Genomic DNA, 26,822 nt, shown 5'->3' with positions numbered 1-26,822 from the left:
CTGGATTGGTCGAGGGTTCCACTTCGATGCAGATCCAAAGACCCAGTTCAGACACCCGCCACCCCTCCACTCTGGCTCAGACCTAAAGCACATCACACGCCTGCTCGCAACTGCCAGGAGTCCTCACTGGCTCCCGAACTAGCATGTTGAAGTAGAAAGAGCAGGACTCAGGAACCAAAAAATGTATGCCTGGGCCACCAGCTGTGTGTAACCTCCCAGGCCTCACTTTTCATATCTGCAAAATAAGAACATTTTATGTGGGGCTATTATGAGGACTAAAGATGACAAGCACAAAATATCTGACACATAGGTTCTCCAGTGGTGCCTCTTCTTCATTTTTACAAACCTGCTAAGACCCTTTGCAATCTGCCTACCACTTCTTACTGCTTCTTCATCTATAAAATAGCTGGTCTCTTCCTTTTCTAGCATTGCAGGCTCCTTTGACTATCCTTCTAGTTTCCCACATGTGACTTCCTGAGCAGGCTTTCCACTACCCTGCCTTTCCCCTCTTTGTTCCTTCACTAGAGGAACATGTGTCACGTTCCTTGACATCTGTCAAAATGGTCCTCTTGTCCATCTTTATTCAATCCCACCCATCTTCTGAGAAAGCACCTGCTCAAATACCTCCCCCGACGGTCCTGCCAGCATCCCCATCCTTTGATACTCTAAGAGCTCTTCACTTTCTCTCCCCCATGGACCTCCTACATGCCAGCTCTCGTGTGAGACCCGTGTTTGCACCTTGCACCCAGTTGGGTTTCCAGATTCCAAGGCTGGAAGCCACATCACATTTTCCTGGAGGTCACTCAGGCAGTTGGTCAACGTAGTACTAGGGAGGTGCCGTGGGGGCTGAAGATGGATGAGCCAAAACCATTGCACTCAGGCATCCATGGTCCAGTGGGGGTGGGATCGCTGCATAAGCCCCCAGCCACCTGCGCACAGTCTTGTGAACACTCTGCCTGGCAAGAGGGACCCTAGACTCTTCCCAGTTGATGCCATGGCAGAGTCTTGAAGAAAGAAGAGAAGGGGAGAAAGGACCAACAATGAAGGGAAACCAGCTTGGGCTTTCCTTTTTCTTTTATTATAATCAGTTTTTTCTTTATTTTTAAAGAAACTTTAGATTACATAAATGTTACATCAAAAATATAGGGGATTCCCATATACCCTCTCCCTTCCCTTCCCCCCACTTTCCCCCATTAACATCTTTCATTGGTGTGGTACATTTGTTGCAATTGATGAACACATATTGAAGCACGGCTACTAACTATGATCTATAGTTTACATTATGGTTTATGCTTTGCACCGCACAATTTTATAGGTTTTGACAAAATGTATAATGGCCTGTATCCATCATTGCAATATCATGTAAAACAATTCCAATGTCTCAAAAATGCCCCATGTTACACCTATTCTTCCCTCTCCCTCCCCTCAGAACCTCTGGTGGTCACTGCCTTCATATCAATAATACAAGTTCTTCCATTACTAGAATAATAAGTCTACTTTAGTCCATAGTTGCATTTCCCCTTATGTTTGCTCAGTCCTCAATCTTGAGGATTTGGGAATGGTGATGCCCGCTCTGCTTTGGATTGATAGGGGCTTAGACCCCATGGGGCAAATGGATGGAACTGTCTTGCTTGCAGTTGTGACACACTCTGTTCTTTGGAATGGGCGTTTTATTGACATGTATTCATAAACCACACAATCCATCTAAAGTGCACAAACAGTGGCATTTGGTATAATCACAGAGTTGTGCGTTTTGTCCTTTCACTTTGACGTTGGGAGCTGGCTTCTTAGAGAGGCATATTTACTCCCTTCTATACCAGAAAGTAATAGGAGAAGAGGGATTCTTCTTTCCCTCCTAATGTGAGACAGATGGAGTATTTCCCAATGAGCTCAGCATTGCTGCGCTGCAAAAGAATGCTCGGTGACTCATCTTGGGCAAAAGTTTATTTGTCCTGGATGTGTTTGCTCTGAGTATTAGGTCTGAAATCACGGGGCTCCTTGGCTTCTCTTTTTACCTTGGCTTCCCTGAGACTTATACTGGCTATTACTACTTTGGATAAAATCGGCTAATACTCAGCCTCTTCCCTGACTTATCAGCTGTCTGATCAGCGGAAGCTGATATCAGAATATTGAGCCTTAACAACTCCAAAGTCGGCATTGTGCATTTTTGCCAACGTGTTAAATTGACTGCACCTTAATCTGGTTTGGTATCCTGACTATAATAAAATTGCATGTGTGTTTTGGTGTGCCGTCCAGATTTGATCTCGCACTGCTATCAACTTGAGACCTTTACGATGTAGCCACTGTCTCCTCAGTTATATATATTTTTAAAACGTGATGACAATTGAACTATCTCCCTGAGCTGAGATTCAGCTCACCGATGAGCCACCCATGAGTCCCCTGTTGACAGCATCTTGAACTAGATCTGATCCTGGTTGAGCAGGCTTCTCTTTTCTTCACCCCTTGTGGCTTTTGAAGTCTGCCCAGATTCTCTTAGCCTTTGTCAATGGCCAGTCCAATTTTTTTTTTCAGATTTTAAAAAATTTATTTCTCCCCACCCCCTCGTTATTTGCACTTGCTGTGTCTATTCGTCTTCCTTGTTTCTTTAGGAGGCACAGGGAGCCAAACCCAGGACCTCTGATGTGGGAGGGAGGTGCCTAATTGCTTGAATCACCTCTGCTCCCTGCTTTGTCGTATCTCTCATTATGTTCTTCTTCATGTGTCTCTTCTTGCATCAGCTCACCGCATCTGCCCTTCACACCAGCTTGCTGTCTTGCTCATCTTCTTTAGGAGGCACCGGGAACCTCAGCTCCCTGCTTTGTTGTCTCTCATTGCTTTTCTTCTTGTGTCTCTCGTTGCTTCATCTTGTTGGGTCAGCTTCCTGCACCTGCGTGTCATGCCAGCTCACTATTTTCTCCAGGAGGCACTGGGAACTGAACCAGGGATCTCCCATGTGGTAGGCAGGAGCTCAATTACTGCTTCCCTGGCCAGTCCATTTTTATCTCTCTTGTTCTTAGCCTTCCAGATACAACATAGCACCTGACAACAACAGCAGATAGGCACTGGGGGAGTTAGAGAAACCACAGATGTTTGAGGAGCCTTCAGGGAGACCAGCCACTCTCAGTCCACAGATATTTATGGAAGGCCCTCAGTGGGTCAGGCATGGTTTGGGATGCGAGGCAGGTATAGAAGGGTGGGACAGTTTGAGATTATTCATGAATCCCAAAAAGAGAGCAATTTTTGGGTGCCATGCCCTTTGATTGTATTAAATTCAGTGCGGGGGCCTCTGGTTAAGTTGACTTAATAAAATCCATTTAGGACTTCTGATTGGGCATGTCAGTAAGATATAACTCAGGCTGAGCCCTCTTGGTGGACTGATGTAAACCAACACTCATTCAAGGAGACACGTGGGAAGAGAGAGGGCTCTGTCATGTTTGATCTTGGGGCCTGGGAAGAGATGGACCATTTGCCTGAAAGCTTCCAGCTGACCTTGGGAAGAGAGTCTAGAGTGATATAGGAAGCCCTAAGAGACAAGCCCTAAGCCAGCCTGCAGCTGAAATTGGGAAGAAGCTGGACTCACGGAGCCTCAAGAGGAAGAGGAAGGCCAGACGGGAAGGCTGAAACCCAGCGAAGGTCGCCCGCCATCTTGCTTCAAGACATGGCAGCTGACTTTGGTGAGAAACAACCTTGTGTGGGACTCTGCAGAGCCTTGTAACTGAAACATCTACCTCAAATAAATACCCTTTATAAAAGTAAACAGATTCCTGGTACTCTACATCAGCGCTACCTTTGGCAGACTAATACAAAGGGTGACCAAATTATTTATTGTCCAAGCTGGGATTGTTTCGAGCCAAAAACGAAAGGACCTTTCTAATAATGTGCTGGGACAACAGGTGTAAGCCAGTTCTGTCCCAGGTCAACCAGGATGTATGGTCACTCTATTAATAAGAGACATGTATCCTCGTCCCACCCTCCCCTCCCCTCTCAGTCCCATCCTTTCCCTGAACTGGACTGTCCATCTGACCCCAGCTGGCCAGCCAGCCCTTCTGTCCCCAACAGCCTGGGAAGTCCCCCTCTCTCCCTTTGCAGCAAGCCCAGTAGCTTTCAATCCAAGCCTCCAGGTCCCTAGAAGGGGTAATAGATGCTTCGATAGTTCCAATACTAAGGAAAACTGTGCATTCATATAAAATAAGGATTTATGTATTTGTTTCATGGACAAAATGCTCCAAAACATCGAGTCTGTAAAGGAAATGATGATAAAGTGTATCCTTGAAGGTGAAAAGGTTGGAAACCACTGCTCTAGCTTTTTTCTTTTCCCTCTTCCACCCACTAACCCTAATCTCCCTACTTTCCACCCTGCTGAGACGTCACATGCTACGTGACAAATGTAGTAACTCAACTCACGCCACTGTGTGGGAGGCTACGGGAGGATTTTGTTATCCCTTCCAGGTAGTCAGTTTCCTAATGAAGGGACCTTGCTGCTGGGAATTGTAGACACACAGCCCTGGGGGAGAAATCCTGGTGGGATATGCTCTGTTTTGTATACTTTGAGGAAGAGAAAAAAAGAAGACAGAGAAATGGTTATTTTGAGAAGAAATTATTTCTTTTCCTCTGCCATGATTTTCATTTCACTTCCCTGAAAGAGAAAAGCTTCGTAATATACATGTGTCATTTCCCAGTTTGTAATTACCCTCCAATAATGTGGTTTTGAGAGATTAGGGGTTTCTTGAAGCTACTTTCTGAATTTTCATTTTCTTGGACTGTGCATGATATCCTTTGTCCAAATAAACACGTTATTCTCCCAGCTGAAAATGCTTTTAATTTGGCAACTCGTAACAAAGACTTTACATATGCACATGTCCTTAGACAGAAATTTCATCTAAAAGGAATTATGCTGAGGAATCCTCATGGACAAGTTGAAAGACTCATCTGTAGAATGTTTATCTCAATATTGTTGTAACTGATAAGGACCCACTCACGTTTCCTGTTTTCTGCAATATGTGATTAAGTAAATTGGGAGGCAGTCAGACACTATACAATGCAAACTATAATTGTATGTGTGTGTGTATCGTATATATAAGGGGCATGGGGAAATGGTCACAATGTATTTTTTTTTTGAGGTACCAGGATCAGGGGTTGAACCCAGGACCTCATATGTAGAAGGTCGGAGCTCAACCGCTGAGCCACATTGGCTCCCCTGCGTTGGCTCCCTCGTGTTTTGCTTGTCGTTTGCTCATTTGTTTTTGCTCATTGTCTGCTGTTGTTTACTCACAGCTTGTTGCCTTTTCATTGTTTTTGCTCATTGTTTGCTCGCTGTCTCCTCATTGTCTGCTTGTTGTTTTCTTGTCGTTTTGCTTATTGTCTGCTCATTGTTTTTGCTGGTTGTCTGCTCGTTGTTTGTTTGTTTTAGGAGGCACTAGAAAGCGAACTTAGGACCTCCCATGTGGGAGGCAAGCACTTAACTGCTTGAGCCACATTTGCTTCCACAATAAATTTTTTTTAAGATTTGTTGTCATTTATTTGTACCCTCCCCCTCATTGTTTGTTCTTGCCGTCTGCGCTCTGTGTCTGTTCGTTGTGTGCTCATCGTCTTTTTAGGAGGCACTGGGAGGGTGAGCCCAATGGCTTGAGCCACCTCCACTCCCACTTGTTGTGTATCTCATTGTGTTTCTGTGCTTCTTTATTGCGTCACCTTCCCACCCTGCTGTTTTTGCTCTCTGTTGCCGTTCACTGTGTGATCTTCTGTATCTATTTCTCTTTTTGTCTTCTCTTCTCCTCTTTCTCCTCTAGGATTCACCGGGATTTGATCCTGGGGACCTCTGATGTGGAGAGAGTTTCCCTGTCAATTGTGCCACCTCAGTTCCTGGTCCCTGCTATGCCTCACCTTGACTCTCCCCCTCATCTCTCTTGTTGCGTCATCTTGCTGCACGACTCACTGCACGAGCACTTGTCTCGCCACACAGGCACCCACGTGGGCACTGGCTCACCACACAGGCATGGGCTCACCGCACAGGCACGCTTTCTCTTCTTCTTTTTCACCAGGAGGCCCCGGGGATCAAACCTGGGTCCTCCCATATGGTAGGTGGAGGCCTTATCACTTGAGCCACATCTGCCTCCCTGTCTTCAGAATTTTAACATACATTTGTGTTTCCTTGTTAACTAATGTAACAAAAAAACACACATATTAGTTTATCACAGATTTGCTTTTCAATTTACATAAAAGAAATCACACGGTATGTACTCTTCTGCAATTTGCTTTATTCTTTCAACATTACGTTTTTGGGATTTCATTGGTTGGTGTATATTCCTGAGTTCAATCATTTTCACAGCTGTGTAGTAGTCCATTGTGATAAATATACCCCAATTTATATTTCCATTCAACTATAGATGAATACCTGGATTGTTCATAATTTCTTGCTATTATAACCAAGAGATTATGAATATTCTTGGACCTACCTGTCTCCTAGAGCACATGTTCTCAACCTGGGTTGCAAGGGATTCATTTAAAAAATCACATCATATTTTCATTAAACTCCTACTAAAATTTAGCATTTCCTTCAATCATGAACCTCAATAGTAAACGACAGTAGCATTCACTATCTTTCTCCAATGGGAGCCACTTATATTTTCATGGCACATTACCGTTGGTACAGATATCTCAAAATATCATTTGTGTTCATGGCAACTTCAAAATAATGGCAATCATTAGACCAGCCTCTAGATCTTGCTATCTAATATGCTTGCAAAATGCACATATATACTGTATCTGATTGTTGTTATTTTTTTGCCATATTTCAAGATAACTGAAGCCCTTTAAAATCTTATACTTTGTGATTTAAAACATTTGGAGGAGTCCAAACACTGTCAAAAGGGCCCATGGTAAGAAAAGAGTTAGCCCCTGCTGTAGATGAAGGTTGAGTATGGCAGGCTGGAGAACGGCTCTCAGTAGATACCCACCTCCCCCAGCCCCAACCCTGGGGAATATGTTGCCTTACCTGGCAAACGTACAATTAAGAGGTAATTATTCTATATTATCCAAGTAGGCCCAATCTAATCACATGAGCCCTTAAAATCAAAGAACCTTTCCAGAATAGAGTCACAGAGATGGTGTCGAAGAAGAGTCAGGAGAGATTAAAAGCACGAGAGGAACGCAACCCACTGTTGCTGTCTTTGAAGATGAAGAGGCCCCAGAGCCGGGGAATGTGGGTGGCCTTGTTGACAACCAGCCACAACGTCGGTCCTCCAGTCACGTGGAACTGAATTCTGCCGCAAGCTATAGAGAACACGCAAGTGAGGGAACATGACTCTCTTATAATGAAACTTTATTTACAGTACAAGTAGCAGACTAGATTTGACCTACAAACCATGTTTGACCAACCCCTGCTCTAGATTGGTCTACTTCCACTATTGTGATTACTGAGATATTTGCATCATTTCTATCATCTTATTTTATACTTCCTATTTTCTTTCTTTCTATCTCTCTATACTTCATTTCCACTTTTCTTTATTTTATTTATTTATTTATTTAAGGAGGTACTGAAGATTGAACCCAGGACCTCGACATGGGAAGCCGGCACTCGAGCACTTGAGCAGCATCCGCTCCCCGCAGTGTTCTTTTTGATTAACTCTTTGGTTTGTTTTTCTTTACTTGTTTGGAAGCAGAACACCTTCTCTTTATTCTTTTCATGATTCTGCCCCAAATTTAAACATATGCATGCAACAGAATCTAATGATCCTCAGCATGTGTAACCTTAGAACAATTTAATTCTCTCATCCTCTTCACTTGTCCAGGATTTTAGTACTATCTTGATTTTTTTTTGAAACCAAGCTAAGCATTATTTTTATAGCTTTCTATAGTCAACATTTGCTTTGATTTACCAACACGATACCATTTTCTTTGCCCACGGTTTCATCTTGCAGCTTAGGTCTTCCTTTTCAGCTTCCTCCTCTTTGAATGCTCCTTTAACGATGGCCTATGGATGAGAAACATTGTATCTTATGTCCAAAAGTGGTTTTATTCATGCTCTTTCTTGAAAAATAATCTTTGCTGATGTAGAATTCTAAGTGAGCTGGTGTTTCTTTTCAGTACTTTAAAGACCGCTTACTGTGTGCTGGCATACATGGGTGAAGAAAACAGCTGTCAGAGTAATTGTAACTTCTTTGTAGATAATCTGTATGTATTTTTTGACACTGTCTCTTTAAAAACTCTTTCTCCCTCTTGCTCTGTTTTATCTCCTTCTAGAACTCTAACTACAGAAATTTTGAACTTTCTCACTCTGTCCCCCATCTTTTAATCCCCTTTTCCTACTTTTCTCAGCTCTCTGACCTGAATTACAGGCAATTTCTCCAGCTCCGTCTTCCAGTTCACAAATTCTCTCTTCATTTATATCTGACTTGCTGTGTAACTCATCAACTGAGTTTCGAATTTTAATTATTAATTTTTCATGCCCAGAAATTTTCTTTTTCAACTCTGCCTGGTTCATTATGGTAATCTCTTATTCCTTTATCATATTCCCATACTCTCTTTTATTTCTTTGGGGAGCAGATGGGGCTCATTGGTTAAGTGCCAGCTTCCCATGTATGAGGTCTGGGGTTCAATACCTCGTACCTCCTAAGAAAATTTTTTAATTTTTTTAAAAATTAGACATATCAAACATATTTATTTTATACATTGTATCTGATCATTCCAATATTTGCCATCTCTGCTGTTCTGATTCTGCAACTTTGTATTTTTGATACTTTCACTCCTGGTAGCTCGTTTCCTCACCTCTTTGGTGACTTTATCATTATGTTCCTTGGAATTTTACTTGTGTGATTTCTTTGAGGCCTGGCTTTTTAAAGGGCATGACTCCAGAGATATTTTTGCTTCAGTCAGGCGCCTCAAGTGTTTCAAGTGAACTTTTTGGCTCGGGGTTTTTTAAACCACTTGGGCAGAACGAATTCTTCTCACAAATGCTTTGTATGAGGCTTATTGGTGAGAAATTCTCAGAGAAACTTTGTCTCCTTACCCCACCCCTGCCAAGGCTGAGAGCAGCAAGTACATTTATCTATTCTCTCTTATGGAAAGGTTGGCTTCCCTGGTTCATCCTCCCAGGATGGCCCATTTCAGAAGTCCCGGTCCTTCGTGTGTACGGAAAAGTCTGACTCTGCCTGCCCACCTGCCCTGGCCCCAGGCCTGGACTCCTGCCTCTCTTCTCAGGTCTCTTGCAGACCCAGGCACTCACAGTCTGGGATGAAAATACTAGCTCGCCCCGCCGCAAACACCTGTTTCCTTCCTCCTTTGACCAGGAGGATTTTCTCTTTCTTGTTCTGACCTTCAGGGATTTCCTTTACTTTCCTACCAGGTCAGTCATGCAGGTAAAAAAGATTTCGTTCCACATTTAATCCAGCGCTTGTAGGTGCACTTAGCCTATAGTGCACCATATTGTTGAGAAACATTTTCAAATTAATTTTTAGTAAATAAAAGTTTATTTTTCTCTGCTCTGTAATGTCTGAGCAATTTGCCTCCAGTAAGCAACTTGAAGCAACTCCTGGATCTTAAAAAGTTTGGAATACAGGGGAGGGATTTGTAAGGCTTTGCTGAGGGTTAGGGCAGCATGTGAATCTGAGATGATTGCAAGACCTGTACTTTAGACACACATATCTAGTTGCTAAACCATGAAACTGTTCTCATTAACCACAGCTTTGTTACTGGGGCTCTCAACCACGATCAGCCGTTAAGATAACCCAGAAAACAAAAGGATCCTGTTGGGGACCGTGGCTGCCTCTTAGTCGTTAAATGAGCTCTACTTTGTTTTAACAAATTACTTACAAATCATAGGAACACTCCCTGAGTTATCCAAACAATGTTCCGTTGTGAATGATCCTTGCTTTCCTATAGCTGCTATAACAAAATATCACAAACTTTGTGGCTTAAAACAACACAAACTTATTCCCTTACAGTTACAGAGGATAGAAGTCCAAAATGAGTGGAGCTGAAATCAAGATATTGGCCAGGCTGGTTCCTTCTGGAAACCCTGAGTGTGAAATCCTTGGCTCTTCGAGCATGTAGAAGGCGCAGACATATCTAGGCTCTTGACCACAACCGTCCGTTCTGTTTTCATTTTCACATCACTTTCTCCCCTCATTTTTACTCCTGCCTCCCTCTTCTGAGGACGTTTGGGATTACACTGCACCCACCCAGAGGAAAAATCTCCCCATCTTAAAGTTAATTTAGCCAAATCTGCCAAGTTCCTGTCACCATGTACAGAAGCAGAGTCACAGTTTGCATGGATTTGGATGAAGATGTCGTTAGAAGACCATTATTTAGCCTACACACTAAGAGAGACCGGTTCTCCTGAACGACCAGCCCTAAGCAGATCTTACGTGCGGTGCCCACCACAGCCAAAAGGAAAGTGCCCATGGGTCCTGCCTGGTTCTCAAGGTTCTTTCCTGATTGTCGATCTAGTGCCTCGGTGGAGGGTTTCATTCATCCTTTCAGTTAACATTTACTGCGTGCTACGATGGGCCGGGTGTTTTACCAGGCAGATTGCCATCTTTGCCTGGAGGAATTTATTTCCTATTGGCAATACAGAAACATTACTACAGACACCATTTAATGCTGCAACTTAGGTATAAACACAGTTAGTAGAACACCTCACTCTTGAAAATGGAAACGCTGTCTCATCCAAAAGGGTTTAGAGGATGATGGTGGAAGGTGGATCCACACTCGGGGGGAGGGATGTTACGAGATCCCCGTCTTACCTAGGAGTCTCGTGGACCTGTCAGCTGGATGATGGCTATTCCGTTAAGCCATGGTGCCCGGGTTTCCATTCTTTGAAAACCCTCTTAGGAGGCAGTGGGCTGGGCAGAGGTTGATACAATGCAGAATGCTACAGACTGGAAACCTGTGTGCCAGGGTCTGTGGCAGGGGGTTCCCATCCTGTGTTGCCGACAGCTTTGCATTTTTTCCTGATAGATGTTAGATGAGAAACCTAGAACCTGGCACTTGGTCTTTTTTTTTTTTCTTTATTAGAGAAGCTGTGCCTTTACAGGATTCCCATTCACCACCCCACTGCCAACACCTCGCATTGGTGTGGAACTTTTGTTGCAATTAATGATAGCACATTTTTATAATAGTACTATTAATTAAAGTCCAGGCTTTAACGTAGGGTTCACTGGGTAGTGTAGTTCCATGGACTTTTTTTAAAAATTTTTATTCTCTTACCATATATACACTCTAACATTTCCCCTTTTAATCATATTCGCATGTGTATTTCAGTGCTGTTAATTGCATTGTCAGTGCTGTGCTATCATCCCCCCCACACTACCAAAACATTTCCATCATTCCAAATAGGAACCCTGTGCATTTTAACTTTCCACTCCTTATCCCCATCCAGCCCCCCTGGTAACAGATACTCTCGACTCTAACTCTACGAGTTTGCTTATTCTGTTTCAAATCAGGGAGATACAGCCCTCATTTGTTAAATAAATTTGAAAACTGCCCAATTTCATTCCCTAAGATATCGTGAAATAATGGATATTAAAGTAAAAAATAATGTGTTATAAATTTGCAAACTGTTATTTTTATTAAAGGAATATTAGAGTATTGGCGCATTTCAAGTTACTTGATTTATATCTCAAGTTATTTGCAGTGATTTCATATACCAAAAAAATAACTCTGGGGAGCGGATATGGCTCAAGCGGTTGAGCACCCACCTCCCACATGGGAGGCCCCAGGTTCAGTTCCCAGTGCCTCCTGAAAAATAAACAACAAGCAAAGCAAACAATAAAAAAACCAACTCAGGGAAGCCAGTGTAGCTCAGTGGTTGAGTGCCGGCTTCCCACATACGAGGTGCTGAGTTCAATTCCCAGCCCCCGCTACTTCAATAATAATAATAATTCTGGAAATATTTTTAAATAGTTACCCCAAGTAAGTAAAATCACTTACATGTTCCCATTAGTTTTAAAGCTCTTACATTAGTTTTAAAATTCATAGAAAAAAAAAACATTAAAATACTGTAGAGGCCAAGATGGAGGGTTCTAAGTCATCCCATTTGGATTAACATTGTAAACAATATTTCTAGACTGTAAGGTTCTTGTTCTAAATCCAAAAATGTCCTGATTCTTTTTCTACATGTCATCCAGTCCTTGAAATAAATGCAATGGAGTGCAGTGGCCTAACAACTAGACAAGTATAAATGAATGTCTTTGGAAACTCATTTAAAAGTCCTTTTCTTTGTGGTAAGAGGGATAATCCAGTCCTCAGCACAAGAATAGTGTTAGAACACATGATCTGGCATGTTAGAGGCTCTGAGTTAATAAAGACAGTCACATCATATATGCCAGACACTGAGTCTTAGTCATTTAAAGAAATTATTCTTTATTGATTAATGGTTATAATTTTTTTTATTATTGAAGACTACTATTAATCCTCAGTACCCACCAATAAGCTAGGAATTTTTTTCTTTTTTTTTTTTTCTTTTTTTTTTTTTATTGACTTTGTAATAATATTACATCAAAAATATATATGTGAGGTCCCATTCAACCCCGCTCCCCCACCCCCCTCTCCCCCCCCAACAACACTTGTTCCCATCATCATGACACATCCATTGGATTTGGTAAGTACATCTCTGGGCACCTCTGCACCTCATAGTCAATGGTCCACATCATGGCCCATACTCTCCTCCATTCCATCCAGTGGGCCCTGTGAGGATTTACAATGTCCGGTGATTACCTCTGAAGGCTAGGAATTTTTTATTTCCATTTTAGACTTCAGAACTTTCTGAGAAGTAAGAAATATTTCCAAAAATGCCCTGCTGGTTAGAGCTGGGATCTGACCCAGGCAATGGCCTCCAGAATTTTAACCACAGACTATTACCACCACCCACTGCCGCCTTCTCCACCACGTCAACTTTATTCCTTATTCTTTGCTCCAGCCCCTTCTTTGACAATATTTAGAGCCCTTCTTTTCCAGGTGCAAGGAAAGAGGAAAACAGAGATATAGAGAATGGTTAGGACCTGGATTTGGGAGTCCCACAGACTGCTGCTTACCAGTTTTGGTAATTATGTAACCCCTCAAATCATCAATGTAAAATAAAAACTAGAATAGTTTATACCTGATGAAGGATCTACTAGGAGGTTTATATAAAGTATTTCTCTCCTTGCCTCTATACTATACACCTGATACATGTTTTTATTACAGTTATTTAAAACCACAAAATAAAGGACCTCAAATTGTACAACTAAGTATTCTTTTCTTACCTTGCAAGCTTATGTCACATGCCAAGAAAACGTCACGACATATATGTCTAATAGCTGTCCACCACTTGTCAAGTGACTTTTTATTTTAGCTTCTCCCCTAAAGCCTTCAAGAATTTCATGTGCCATGTTGCAAGGAACCTAAATTTTAATCCCAACATAAGGATCTGAATTTAAAGGCTTGTTTGTCTTTATTAACCCAGGGTTACAGAGTTGATGAAAAAGCAGCTGAACAAGCTCGCTGGGAAGAGGCATCCAAAGAAACAATCAAGAAAACCACTAAACCCTGTCCTCGTTGTCATGTGCCAGTTGAAAAAAATGGTGAGTCTGAGCTGAGCAAAAACTGAGGTTTTAATGAGTTTTTTCTTGGAAAGTGTTAGCTGCTTGGTTATAACAGCCAGGGAATCTGGGCAGGATTTTATAACTAAGCAGGTAAACTCTGAAGTCACCCAGCCAGAGTTTGAAAGTCAGGCCTATGACATCTACATTCATAACTTCCTGGGCCTCAGCTCTTCATCTGTAAAACAGAGGCAATAATAGAAGCTGCCTCATAAGACAGTTTTGAGAATCATATGACATGCCACATGTGAAATGCTTATTAGCCCAGTACCTGGCACATAGCAAGCACTCAACGAACATTAACTACCCTTATCATTAATATTAGACGCTTCATGTCTGGTAAGTTGTCCACTATCTAACCACAAAAGAAAAATATTAGGGAAAATCCCCACTCTAATATTTCCCAAAGTGTCCTTCATAGTACGCAACTCCCAAGAGACACACTGTGGGGAAAAGGGAAGGCTGCCAGGTGAAATAAGTTTGAAAGTGGTCCCTACTCTGACCCCCCATTGCATAGTACCAGTGAAAATAGTGAGCCCTTACTATTTGCCAGACATTGTTCTAAGTGCGACTTAGAACTCGATTCATTTAACCTTTACAGTAACCCCATAAGGAAGCTGCCCCATCATCCCCATGCATAATGTACAGTAACATATAAAAGCTTCTCCACACTCCTTCTGTAGAGAAACCTGTTCAATTCTGTTTAACCACCTGGTTCTCAAATGTATTGGCCATGAAAGACTTTTTTCAAGTCACGTCTATGGCCATCCCTTTGAATGCTGGGCCCCTCTTTGGACTTTCATTGACCCAGCTCTGTGGTGAAAGAATGAGGGCCTCATATCATTATGATACTGGGCTCCCTCATTAAAACATCCTTCACCTGAGTGGATTTCCAAAAGAACTTGTGCTTTTGCCTTCTACCAAATGCTCTCTAAATTGTAAGGATTGGAAAGGGCCGTTTGGAGATACCTCTGAATACAAGGGAATTAACTAATGGCCAAAGTCTCTCAGGAGTCATGAATGTAGCTTTGCTTTGCCCGGGTTAACAGTTGTGCTTAGAAACACCTATATCCATGGGAAGGATGGTTCTCTCCAGAGGATGCTCCAAACCCAAGGCAGTGTCTCAGGAGAAGGCCCCACTTGGTCTTCCTTACCTGAGCAATCCCATCCAATCATTGTCATAAAGGCTGGAGACGCAGTGGCTGTAGGGAGACTTGAGAGAGCTCTTAGGCCAAAGAACTCTGCTCCCTCACTCCTGCCTGAACAGTGAAGCAGCTTCAAGCTATTTTGAATGACACGGAGAGTGGAGCTGAGCTTGGTTCTGTGGAGATCCACCCAGGCTCGCCAGGCCCCTGTCCTCCGATTGCAGCCGTAGCCATTTCAGCACGTATGAGCGTCACCTTGTGTGCACGTTTGCTTAGACTGCCCCTCCAGGGTGCAGTGTCTCCTTTCTCAATGCACACCTAAGGAATCCCAGGTGGCTCTGCTGTGGATGTTGCAAGCACGTCCCCTTGGGAAGGCACCTCTCGACGGTGGCCAGTGTTGCTTTCCATTCACTGCTGCTGGGCAGGAAGCTGATGGCTCCGGAGGCTGAGCAACAGCCAAGCGCATGTTCCGGTGCTCCTTGAGATTTGAACCCGTTCTTACTTACACGCCGCTTCCTCTCTCGCAGTCTGTCTAGTGCTCCGTTTTCAAGTGAGAGCCTCTCCCCTTTCCTCTTATTGTCATCTCCGCTGTTCGTGTTGTTGTCAGCTTTGGGGAGGCTGCGAAGAATGTGGCCCCTCCTGCGCTCCCTGCGTGGGGCGTCTCCTGATTCGTTGCAGAGGCTTTCTGGGAGGTCTGCACGTGTGGCTTCTGGGACCGAAATAGAGCCAGGCTCCCGACTTGCTGAGCCCAGAGCCCTGCTCCAGTGGGCATCTGTGTCACTTCACCAGGTCACGTAACCGCTCTCGTTTATCAGTCCCGTCTCCCTCCCTCCTCTGTGAAATGGGGGCCATCCGTGTGCCTTCTCCAGAGCGTTCCTCTGGAGAGTAAATGGGATAATGTTTGCAATGTGCTCGAAGCTGGAGCAAGCCCTCAATAAAATGTTAGATTATTAATATTTTCCTTGGTACCCAAGGAAAGCTCCCTGGCTATTTGAAGCAGACCGTGAATACTTGTGTGGTTGGGAAGGGGGTAAATGCAGAAACTATTAGCATCAGGGCCCTGGATGAGGCTCAAAATAAGAGGTCGCGGGCCGTGGCTTGGTTTTTCCTTCCTCCCGGCTGACCTTGGCCCTCCCCTTGGCCCTCGTGATCTAGCTGTCCCCAGCTGGGCAGTGCTCCTTGAGGTTAAACTCTAGACTCTATCTAAATGTCCCCCTGGCTCGCCCTGGTGAGGTGACCCCTTTTGCACGCAGCAGCCAGTGGGGTGCCTGCTGCTCTCCTGCAGGACAATTTAAAGCCACCACAGCCACCTCAGAGCCCTTTCTAAGCCTGAAACCTTAGACACGTGTGAGGTAGCGTCAGGAGATGGTCACAGATGAAAAACGAAATGAAGCACCCGATGCGGCTCCTCTGGGGCCTCCTTCCTGAGCTGAGCCACCTCGGGTGCCAGGCGAAGAGCCGGCTCGCAGGGGAGTGAAACCCAGCGCTTTCACGGCGGGCACCCAAGTCTCTCTTCCCTCGGATACCTCCTTCAGAAAAGTCTCCACGCAAAGAGAAGAGGACCGACTCCCCAGGGCTGCAGGGACAGGCTGAGCTCCGTCTAAGTCCCTGGCTCTGAACCAGTGGCCTCCTGGAAAAAAAGAAATTTACCCAATGAGTCATTCTTATTCTTTTGCTTGCGGAAACGCTCCTAGAGCATGCAGGGGGCTGGCGCAGAGGTCTCTCCGCACCCATAAATTGCAAAAGACATCAGCACAGTCAACGGAAGGGACTTCTCTACCTTGACCGCCCCTCATGGACTGAGCAGGGTTGCCTTACAACTGTAAGTGGAAGAGCATGAAAACGCTGTCGCGGGAGGCGTCCACGAGGCAACGGGCAGTGCCAGTGCCCACTCCATGGGCATTTAAAGGATGCAGATGACATAGGAAAATTCCATTTTGCTACTCTCAAAGGCTTGGGGTGTTTTCATTTGTTTCATCCTGTTCTTAACAATAATCTTCACTTTCAGTGAGGACATAAATAGGCATAACTTTTCTGGAAACCATTTTGGCTATATATATATATATACTTTCCAATGATTATACCCTTTAACCCAATAATTCTAATTCTGGAAATCTACCCCAAAGAAAGAAATCTGAAATACCCACATGATACACACACACATGCAAACATTTTAGACAAAAATGTCTAATTTTTGCTAATTGCAACATTATTTATATGAGAGAAAACACTAAATCATCTAAATGTTCAATGTCCTCAAATATAATAAAGATTGTTAAGATTGGGATAAACCCATAGGATAAAATATTGTACAGCCCCATGTGGCAGTATCACTAAGGATTACGAGCATAGACTCTGGAATCACACTGCCTGAGTTAGAACTAGGCCCTGCCACTTGCTGTGTGACCTTCTAAGCATCAGTTTCTTCATTCAGGAAATGGGTTTAGAATACAACCTATCCTATAGAATTGATATGAACAGTAAAGGATGGTGTGTTACAGTTTCCCGGTGCCACTGACAAAAATACAAGCAGACACAGAATAACACACAGCATCTGGACAGAGAGCAGACAACTGGGGGGTGAGGGGGGGGAAAGGGCAGGGAAGGGGAGAGAAATTTAAAAAAATAAAAACTAAAAAAAAAAAAAGGAAATGGTGTGTTAAAAGCAATTAGCATTGTGCCTGACACATAGCAAGCACTCAATCAGGGTTGTACACTTTTTCATGTTCATGAAGTTATAATGGGAAGTGGATGTGGCTCAACAGACAGAGCATCTGCCCTCGTATAGGAGGTCCAAGGGTTCGATTCCCAGGGCCTCCTGGCTCATGCGGTGAGCTGGCCCACGCGCAGTGCTGCTGTGCACAAGGAGTGCCAGCCCACGCAGGGATGCCCCCAGGTAAGGGAGCCCCCCGCACAAGGAGTGCACCCCGTAAGGAGAGCTGCCCCACGCGAAACCACAGCCCGCCCAGGAGTGGTACCACTCATGGAGAGCTGACGCAGCAAGATGACGCAACAAAAAGACACATCCCCAGTGCTGCCTGATGAGAATACAAGTGGATGCAGAACACACAGCAAATGGACAGAGAGCGCAGACAATGGTGGGGGGAGGAATAAATAAATAAATCTTCAAAAAAAAAAGTTATAAGACCATGGGAAAATGCTTAAAAAACATCATAAGCGAATCAGCATTCCAAAAAGCAAATGTCATACGATCCCAGTTTTGAAATATGTGTACACAAGTAAAAGAAGTAGAAACAATGAGAAGAAAAGAGACTAAGCATGCTAAGTGCTGAGGCAATTTTGTCCTCTCTTCATACTTTCTTTAATCAACACGTGAAGAAAAGAACCCATGAAATAAGGCACAGCTCTGTTTCAATCCACATTTCCCAGTCCCAGCATCGAAGCTAGGGACGATGGAAAGACGTATCCAGAGGATGTCTGGGGGTTCACGGTTTTGTGGGCCACCTCCTTAGGCTAAGGCTTAGGTTTTGAAGGTTTCAAAAATAAAGTGCTGGGAAGTGGATGTGGCTCAAGGGCTTCCGCCTACCATACAGGATGACCCAGTTTCGATCCCTGGGGCCTCCTGGTGAAAAAGAAGAGAAAGCGTGCCTGCTTGATGAGCCAGTGCCCACGTGGTAAGCTGAGTGCCTGCGTGGTGAGTCAGTGCCCGCACAAGTGAGTCACGCAGCAAGATGACGACACAACTAAAGAGAGATGAAGGGGAGAGTCAAGGTGAAGTGCAGCAGAGACCAGGAACTGAGGTTGTTCCTCAGTTCCCAGGGAACCTCTCTCCACATCAGAGGTCCCCAAGATCGAATCCTGGTGAATCCTAGAGGAGAAAAAATGAGAAGATCAAAAAGAGAAATAGATACAGCAAAAACAGCAGGGCAGGAGGGAGGGGTAGAGGAGGAGGGGAAAATAAATAAATCTTTAAGAAATAAAAAAATTAAATTAAATTAAATTAAATTAAATTAAATTAAATTAAATTAAATACTGTTCAATGGGCCCAGACATGTTGCTTTCTGCCCCTCTAGTACATGATTTCACTTGGTTCTGCATTTACAGGGTGTCACCTTATACGGGGACATGTGCTGGGACCTGGAGATCCTTCCCTTGCGAGAAGCTTATAACGTTCTATCCAGTCTTGCGCTTTAAATACTACCCAGGGGAGTGTGCGTAGCTCAGTGGCTGAGCCCCTGCTCCTCATGTACAAGGTCCTGGGTTCAACCCCCAGTACCTCCTATAAACGGATGGATGGATGGATGGATGGATACATGGATGATAGACACTATCCATCTACTGGTGAGTCCTAAATCTATATCCCTACCCTGACCTCACCCCTGAGTTTCTGACACAAATCTCCAACTGCTTCCTTAATGTCTCCAGTTGTTGCATAACAGACATCTCAAATTTAACACATCGAAAGTACCACTTGAACAACCACCACACCATGGAGCCTAGAGTGATTACAACTGAAAATGGGAGGATTGCATCCAGCATCCAGGTGGAATCTGAGCCTCCTCTTGACATAAAGGTGCAATGGACACAACCAATCCAGTGTCCACATAGAAGAGGTGGCATTGGATTGGGAAAAGTGGACATAATGGACAAAGGGTATGGGGAAAGGCAGGAAGAGATGAGAGGTGGAGGCGTCTTCGGGACATGGAGCTGCCCTGGATGGTGCTTCAGAGGTAATCACCGGACATTGTAAATCCTCACAGGGCCTACATGATGGAATAGAGGAGAGTATGGGCCATGATGTGAACCAATGTATATGAGGTGCAGAGGTGCCCAAAGATGTACTTACCAAATCCAATGGATGTGTCATGATGATGGGAACGAGTGTTGTTGGGGGGGGGGGAGAGGGGGGGGTGGGGGGGTGGGGTTGAATGGGACCTCACATATATATTTTTAATGTAATATTATTACAAAGTCAATAAAAAATAAAAAAAATTAAAAAAAAAAAAAAAAAAAAAAAAAAAAAGAAAGTACCACTTGAATTCCTTCCAAGGAAACCTCCACTGTGTAACCATCTCGGGAAACGGCAGCACCACGGGCCCAGTTGCTCAGGCCAAAAGCCTAAGACTCCATCACTCATTCCCCCCATCACTATTACCTTCAAACCATGTTCCGAATCCAGCGTACTTTCCCTCTCTATTTCCACCATCTTTCACCATCTCTTCTAAGGACCTCTGGACCAGCCCCCAAAGGATCTCTCTACTTCAGCTCTTGCACATTTCTGATCCGTCCTCTACTTAGAAGCCAGCGTGGGCTGCTCAAAGGGCGAACCAGCTCCCATGACACGTACAGCATCTACGTTCTTTACCGTGACCTTCAGGTCTCCCTTAGCGGTTTACCACACCCATGTCATCTGGTTCTTTCCTAGCCTCAGATCTCAGCTCAGTTGCTCCTTCCCTGCCACCCCCTCAAAGCCGCCCTGCCCCCATGTAGGGGACACCATCCAAACTCCACTTCAGGACTGACAGACCCTTGCCCGACCTGTGGGATCACTGCCAGCCGTGAGCCTCGCCCTCTTCATTCTCTGATGAAGAGCATTACCTCCAGGTCCCTGCCTGTCCCAGGAGCCACAGCCACTGATATTCATGAGGGCATCAAAGTGCCCAACCCACCAGCCAAACTCGGCACAACTCTGAAGGGCCACCCAGCCTCGACCGTGGGGTCAGCCGAGACCTTCCTGGAGACTGCGGCAGACCTGAACTACTCCCTCTGCCCTGTCTTACTTTCCTCCCTTTCCTTACCTAGGTGTCAGCCCCAAAAACATCCTCAAAATGAACATCCTATAGGCTAACCTCTACCCTAGAAACCGCTTCCCCAGCTGTTCCACTTGTCTAACAAGATGCCGTCTGGCACATCCTGCTGTTTATGGACTTCATAGCACTTGCCACTGTCCAAGATCATGGTATCATTTATGGGTCTGCACATTCTCCATCTGTCTTCCCATTAGAATGTATACCCCATGAAGTCAGGAGACTTATTTGTGTTGTTCTCCACTCTATCCCCTGAACCCAGGAAAGAGCCTGACAAATAAATATTTGTGGGACTAAGAAGTAAATAGTAAAGGAAATAGTCACAGAAACAGGTATGTTTCATAAAACATGGCAGAGAAAGTCAACTATTAGAGCACAGCGGCCTGGGGATGAAGGGAAGGCTTCCTGGAAGAGATGGTACCTGAGCCGAGGATTGAAGAATGGATAGAAATGAGCGAGGCGAGGAGAGGGGAGGAAAGCCTCCCAGGCAGATGGGCAGCATGTGCAAAGCTGGGGTTTCTCCCCTGGTGTGGGGAAAACCCAAGCAGTTTGGTGTTTGGTGTTTCCAGATGAGCATCTCAGGAGCTCAGGCTGTAGCAGTAGGTAGGCTGTGAGATGCAGGGCCCAGAGATCATGATTCTGTACCACATTGGGAAGCATTTCAAGGTTTTAAGCAAGGAAATGACCTGACTGGACCTGCCCTTGAATCAGCCCATGTGGCAGCAATGGAAGATGGGGTTGAGGGAGCCAAGTCCAAACATGACTATAGGAAAGTTTCTTAATTGGGTCATTTCTTTGAGATAGTATGATGTACTATAAATGCTCCCAAATAGAAAGCACTAATTTTTCCTCCTAAGCATTTACCTCTGAACTGAAAAGCCTAAGCTTTAAGCTTATTAATGATCATGTAAACTGTTTGAAAGTTCATCACTATGACGGAAACAAACCTAGCCTCTATTAGCAAGGAAAGCTAGCTGCTTTATCTAGCTCTCATCTCCGATCTTATTTCATAATCCCAGAAAAATAGCTCTTCCTTCAGCCAAACTGAAATGGTGATGAGAATTATTTCTCTTTTAAACATGGGCTAAACCTTGGCACTTGTTCCTGTGGCCCCCTGCAGTCTCTAGAGGTTTCTTGCTTCACTTCCACCTCACAGAGCTGAGTTTCTGGCTCCATTCCTTGATCGATACATGTCTGCTGCTAAATTGCTTCTGAGCTGTTCAGGGACTTGAACTCTGGCACTAAATCTAATAGAAGAGTTCCTGGCCAAAGCCATGCTACTGAGGGCCTGGGAGACGCTGGGCTTTGCATTATTGGAGTGTCCATCAGCAGACAGAATTCATTACCCAGGGAAGCCCTATTTTCTTCATGTAAATAACCAAAAATTAAGGGAACAGATGTAGCTCAAGTGGTTGAGCGCCTGCTCCCTTTGTACAAAGTCCTGGGCTCAATCCCTGGTACCTCGTAAAGAAAAAAACAAAACACAAATTAGCATGACCTTGTCAGCAGTTTCCCACTTGCATTTACCTTTAAGATGGCAAAGTTAGAATGACGGTCCTTGGTGCACCTCCACATTACAGTTTCCAGCATATTGCTTTGTGCATAGTAAGCACTGGGAAGGAAAGAAGGTTTATTCTAATATCCTCCATTCCTGTTTCCTTTTTTCTTATTTTACTGTGATGTGATGATTCTCGTTTCTGTAATTTAAAAAAAACGTTTCATTCTAAGTATTCCATACCCGTTAAGATTTTGGCGTAACTGAAAAATATTTTCAACCTTTCATAGAACATTACTTGAATATTTCATTGACTTTGAATGTATTATTAAATACTTCTTTGTGATATTTTAAAGAAGCATAAGGAATTTTGAAGCATCAAACTATTTTATTATATTATTTATATCATAAATAAACAATTATTAAATATTGCTGAAAATCATGCACTCCTAAATGAAAGGTATTAAGATACGAGTTTCAAAGGTGAGTTTTCTCTTTATTCTTCCAAAGATCGTTAGGTGTTGCTTTTTTTATTATGGTTAAAAGCATCCAAAAAGAAATAGACAAAACAGGTAATTTTAAGTGTATTTAAATTATCCTGAAAGAAATGCTTTTTTTATATGTTCATGCATATTTTAAATTATTCTCATGCCAGATTTTCTAACAATCAAACTAACGTACTGAAGAAATTACTGGGAATATTTGGCAAGAAAAAAACGAATTCAGATAATTGGTAAAATTGAATAATTGGGCACATTCGGTTTTATGTAGCATTCAAGCAAAGAAAAGATCTTGCCTGATTACTCAGCCACAAGCAGTTCTTTCCAGGAAACAGACAAATAACTTCCTCGTTACTTTACTGAAGACTATTTCTGAGCCCCCAAAGCAAATAGTGACAAATGGGGGTAGGGGAGACCTCCCAAATAAGTCCCAACCTAAACTGCTTTTCATCCAAGGCTGAAGAAGTCCTGCTCTGTGATAGGAAGAGCTTTCTAAATCATATGGATCTTTGCCTCACCGTTTAAAAGTGCTTACCCTGGGGACAAGCCTAAGATGCTTTTGAAGATTAAATGAGATCATCCATGTATATCCCTTACCAGTGTACCTGTTAATAAGTGTTCCTTTATTTCTATTCTTCGCACCTTAAATACAATTTTGAATGGCATAAAGGAACATATTCCCTATTAAAAGTAAGATGCTGTCTTAGCTCTGATCTTATCATTTCACAAGACAAGCATCACTGGAAAAAATGAAAAAATTTATGTCATCTAAATGAGTAAGGTAAAACAAGGAGGAACTGATGTCATGCCTCTGCAACCCAAAGCATTTACTTTTTAAACCCCATTTCAGGAGACACGGATAAACTCAAGAAAATGTATAATACTCCGTGCAAGTTGCATACTTCGGTATCATTCCTTCCTTCACGTGCTTTCTCATTTTTCCTCCATTCTGGCTCTTTCTGCCCTTGCCTGGCTTGTGATTATTCACTTAGGAAATTAAATTCTAGACTCGTGAGTGAGCGTCTTCAAGTTGTTGGCTCTGAACGCTAAAGCCCCTGTGTCCTTTGTGTCTCCCCCTCCCTTCCACCACAGGAGGATGCATGCACATGAAATGCCCGCAGCCGCAGTGCAAGTTTGAGTGGTGCTGGAACTGCAGCCTGGAGTGGAACCGCACGTGCATGGGCGACCACTGGTTTGACGCGTAGCTCCCGGCCGCGGGATCCCGGCGCCTTCTGCACAGTCAGCCTGTGGCTCCAAGCAGCTGAAACGCCCGCCAGTTTCGCCCCAGTTTGAAAAACATCAACTGCCTCACCATGATGCCCTACTTTTTCTTTTTCTGAACACACATGCCCACATTTCCAGTTCTTTCCCAAATCCCGAAAACAAAATTACAGAACCGGTTCCTGGAATCCCTTTTATTGCAAACATGAAAAACAGCCAACTGTGAGACGAGCAAGAGGTATTTATTTCCAGGCAAAACACAAAATACCTGAGCCACAGGTTAAAGGGCTGTTCCTGTGTTTTGTAGGGATCGTCATTCTTTGGTAAATTCAAGTCAGGCTGGATAAGTAAGTGGAGAGAGATATTTCTCAGGTAAAATTTCCTGCCTTTTATCTGCAGTAAATCTTGTGAATAAGTCATTGGTGATGTGACAAATAGTTTCAGGGCCCCTTTGTCAGTCATTCTTGTGAGATGGAATGTGACGGATTCTCAACAATACTTTAAGAGCAAAGTTCTTAGTTAAATTTTAGAGGACATCCATTATCAAAGAACCACAGGCAATAGTCAAAAAATATTTGCTTCTAAGAATTCTATCTTTATAAATTGCATTGATGAAATATCAACTGTGCACACACATCAGCCTGTCAACGAAGTGAGAAATTATGCAAGTTCATTCGCATGCTTAACGTTTCAGTTACAACCAAAACAAAACAAAACGTAAGGCACTATCCCTTCGTTTAATTATCTACAACTTCAGGAAGAAATTACTGTTTCTGAAAATATTACGGAATGTGTAGTTTGATTTTACATATTCACTGGCGGCTTGGAGAAGGAGCTAGTCCCTCTCGCTGCACTGGGAATTTAATGGAAAAGGCAAAGGAGGAATTGGAAAAAATCATTTCATAATGATCCTCCATGTTAACAAACGTGCCAGTCTGTTAAATGAGCATTTCTAGGCGCATCAGGAGTAACATGTGCCTGACTCTACCCAAAGGTGTCCCTTGATCTGCAGCCCCGGGGGCAGGGGCGGTGGGGTCTTGGGTCTTCCCTTTTCTCTAGGACGGCCAACTCGCCCTGGAATGTTAGACTCATGACGACTTAAGTGTTGTCGATTACCTTTTCAACTTTTTTTTTTTTTTTTTTTGAGACATGAGCAATGCACCAAAAAGAGGCAATCCTCATTTTCCATGGCAGGTGAAAACGTATAACCACTGTCTGGTGTTCTAAGTCTAATTGTCTCTCAGGAAGATCACTGGCATAAGTGAGGGCATAATGAGCTTCACTAATACCTGCAGGCCCCTGAGGTTTTAGGGACTCTGGAAATATGACATCTGTAGCAGGGCTTCTATTTTTAACATAGCACCGGATGTCCTTGCATGGGGGAGGAGATGTGATGACCTCAGAAAATGTTTCAAAGTCACGTCTCTCTTTCCCCAACTGCCTCAATCACTCAGTTTCTTCCAACCCTCTAGGGCCCAGCTTTCCTGCTCCGTTCTGGCTGGGGCATTGGGCAACCCCTTCAGGATTACAGCTTCTCTTGACTTGCCACTGTCAGAAAATCCAGCTATCAACATGACCCTTAAAGGCTGCCAAAGCCACGTGAAGAAGCCAAACAATCATAGAGAAATAATGTAGAGGTTGATGCCCATGTGTGGTGAGAAAAAGAGAAGTCGCCGAGTATGCACTTAGGCACCCCAACCCAGGCACCTCAATCCTTTTATCCCACTGGCAAGTGTCACCTGCTAAGTCCTGAATCCAAACCCTAACTTTCAGTTCCTGACAATCCCAGTTAACAGCAGCCTCTAACACTGACCTGATGTGACAAATCAGATGTCTCCCTCCTGTCATGGAGAGCATAAAGCATTTTATATCAGTCATAGGTTTTTTTTTTCTTTAGGAGGTGCCAGAGATTGAACCCAGGACCTTGTACGTGAGAAGCAGGCACTCAACCACTGAGCTACATGCGCTCCTCGAGAAGAGTTGGTTTTTTGTTTGTTTTTAGGAGGTACCAAGGATGGAACCCAGGACCTCGTCCATGGGAAACAGGTGCTCAACCACTGAGCTCCATCTGATCCCCAGCCAGAGCTTTTTAAAATGACATTTAATTATTGCCTCCTTCCAAATTGGTACCATTTGTTGGTTTGCGATGAACGAACAAAGTTTGCTTGCATGTTTTTCGGGCTATTGTCAAAGCCCCTAGAGCTCTTTAGCTTTCCAGTATGGTTTCTTTTCTTTTCTTGGTGAAAGTCTTTTTTTTTTTTTTTTGCCTTCCAGATTAGAATAGTGATTCTTAAAATAAGTTAAAGAAAAAAAGCAGCCACTATAAAAGTACATGAATCACAAGCGATATCATTTGAGTGTGAATGGTGTAACAAAATACAAATATATCAAAAGTGGAGAAAGAGTCTTTGCAGAGGAATCTTTATATTTTTCTGAAATGTGTAAAGAAGTATCTGACAGCTCTATCTAAGGTCGTACTCAAATTGTCAATAAAAGCATCAAAAGAGCTTTTGAATCTATATTTTCAAAAAATGTTGACAATGTGGGAAGGAGCACAAGACGTAGCACTCTGTAAGTCTTGCTCACGGCCCGAGAGGACTGTCTGGGAATGAAATGGCCATTTCTATCTTTATTTTCTGCTCCAGATTAGCCCTAGTTTGTTTTTCCTTGTAAAAATAAGGTGGTTTCTTCAGTGCTACCAAGATTTGAAAGGGCTGTAAGAAGCGAACCCTCACTCAAAAATCTAACAGTTATCTTCTTGCTTTACTAGCAGGCTTTTCTAATATATGTTTAAAAAGGAAGTATTGTTAAGAATTTCCTCTGTTTCTAATGCTATTTGATGAGAAGTTTAGTGATTTTGCATTGCTCTAAACATAGGGCATTGATCCACATTTTTCTTAAGCCCTGTTTCAGTTGAAGTACATTGGTTATTTCATGTTTGAATGATCGAGAATGGAACATTCTTGGATAACTCAGACACATACATTAAGTGAGCATCATACATTGAGGGCCTGTAGCTGCCAAACCCCATAGTAAATGCTATGAGGAAATACAAAGGTTATAAGAACGATGGCCCTGATGTTTATAGCACAGGGAGGCAGCAGAGAAAGTGGGTG

General features: G+C 43.5%; 1 protein-coding gene across 7 annotated transcripts in view; it reads left to right on the top strand.

The window, feature by feature from the left end:
* PRKN (parkin RBR E3 ubiquitin protein ligase) overlaps positions 1-26,210 on the top strand; it is a 1,534,725-nt gene extending 1,508,515 nt beyond the window's left edge. For 5 of the 7 annotated variants that reach the window (XM_058289661.2, XM_058289660.1, XM_071212524.1 and 2 more), the window contains 2 exons: positions 13,442-13,559; positions 23,578-26,210. In XM_058289661.2, the coding sequence (XP_058145644.1) occupies positions 13,442-13,559; positions 23,578-23,690 (231 nt within the window). In that variant the 3' untranslated portion in view covers positions 23,691-26,210. The remainder of the gene's footprint in view (positions 1-13,441; positions 13,560-23,577) is intronic. The other 2 variants (XM_058289664.2, XM_058289663.1) reach the window with 1 other exon arrangement.
* Positions 26,211-26,822: the final 612 nt, after the last annotated feature.

The sequence above is a fragment of the Dasypus novemcinctus genome, chromosome 28 (genome assembly GCF_030445035.2).
Source record: "Dasypus novemcinctus isolate mDasNov1 chromosome 28, mDasNov1.1.hap2, whole genome shotgun sequence".
NCBI classification, from domain to species: Eukaryota; Metazoa; Chordata; class Mammalia; order Cingulata; family Dasypodidae; genus Dasypus; species Dasypus novemcinctus.
Note: the sequence above shows the minus strand (reverse complement) of the source record. Positions and strands in the feature narration are given on the sequence as shown.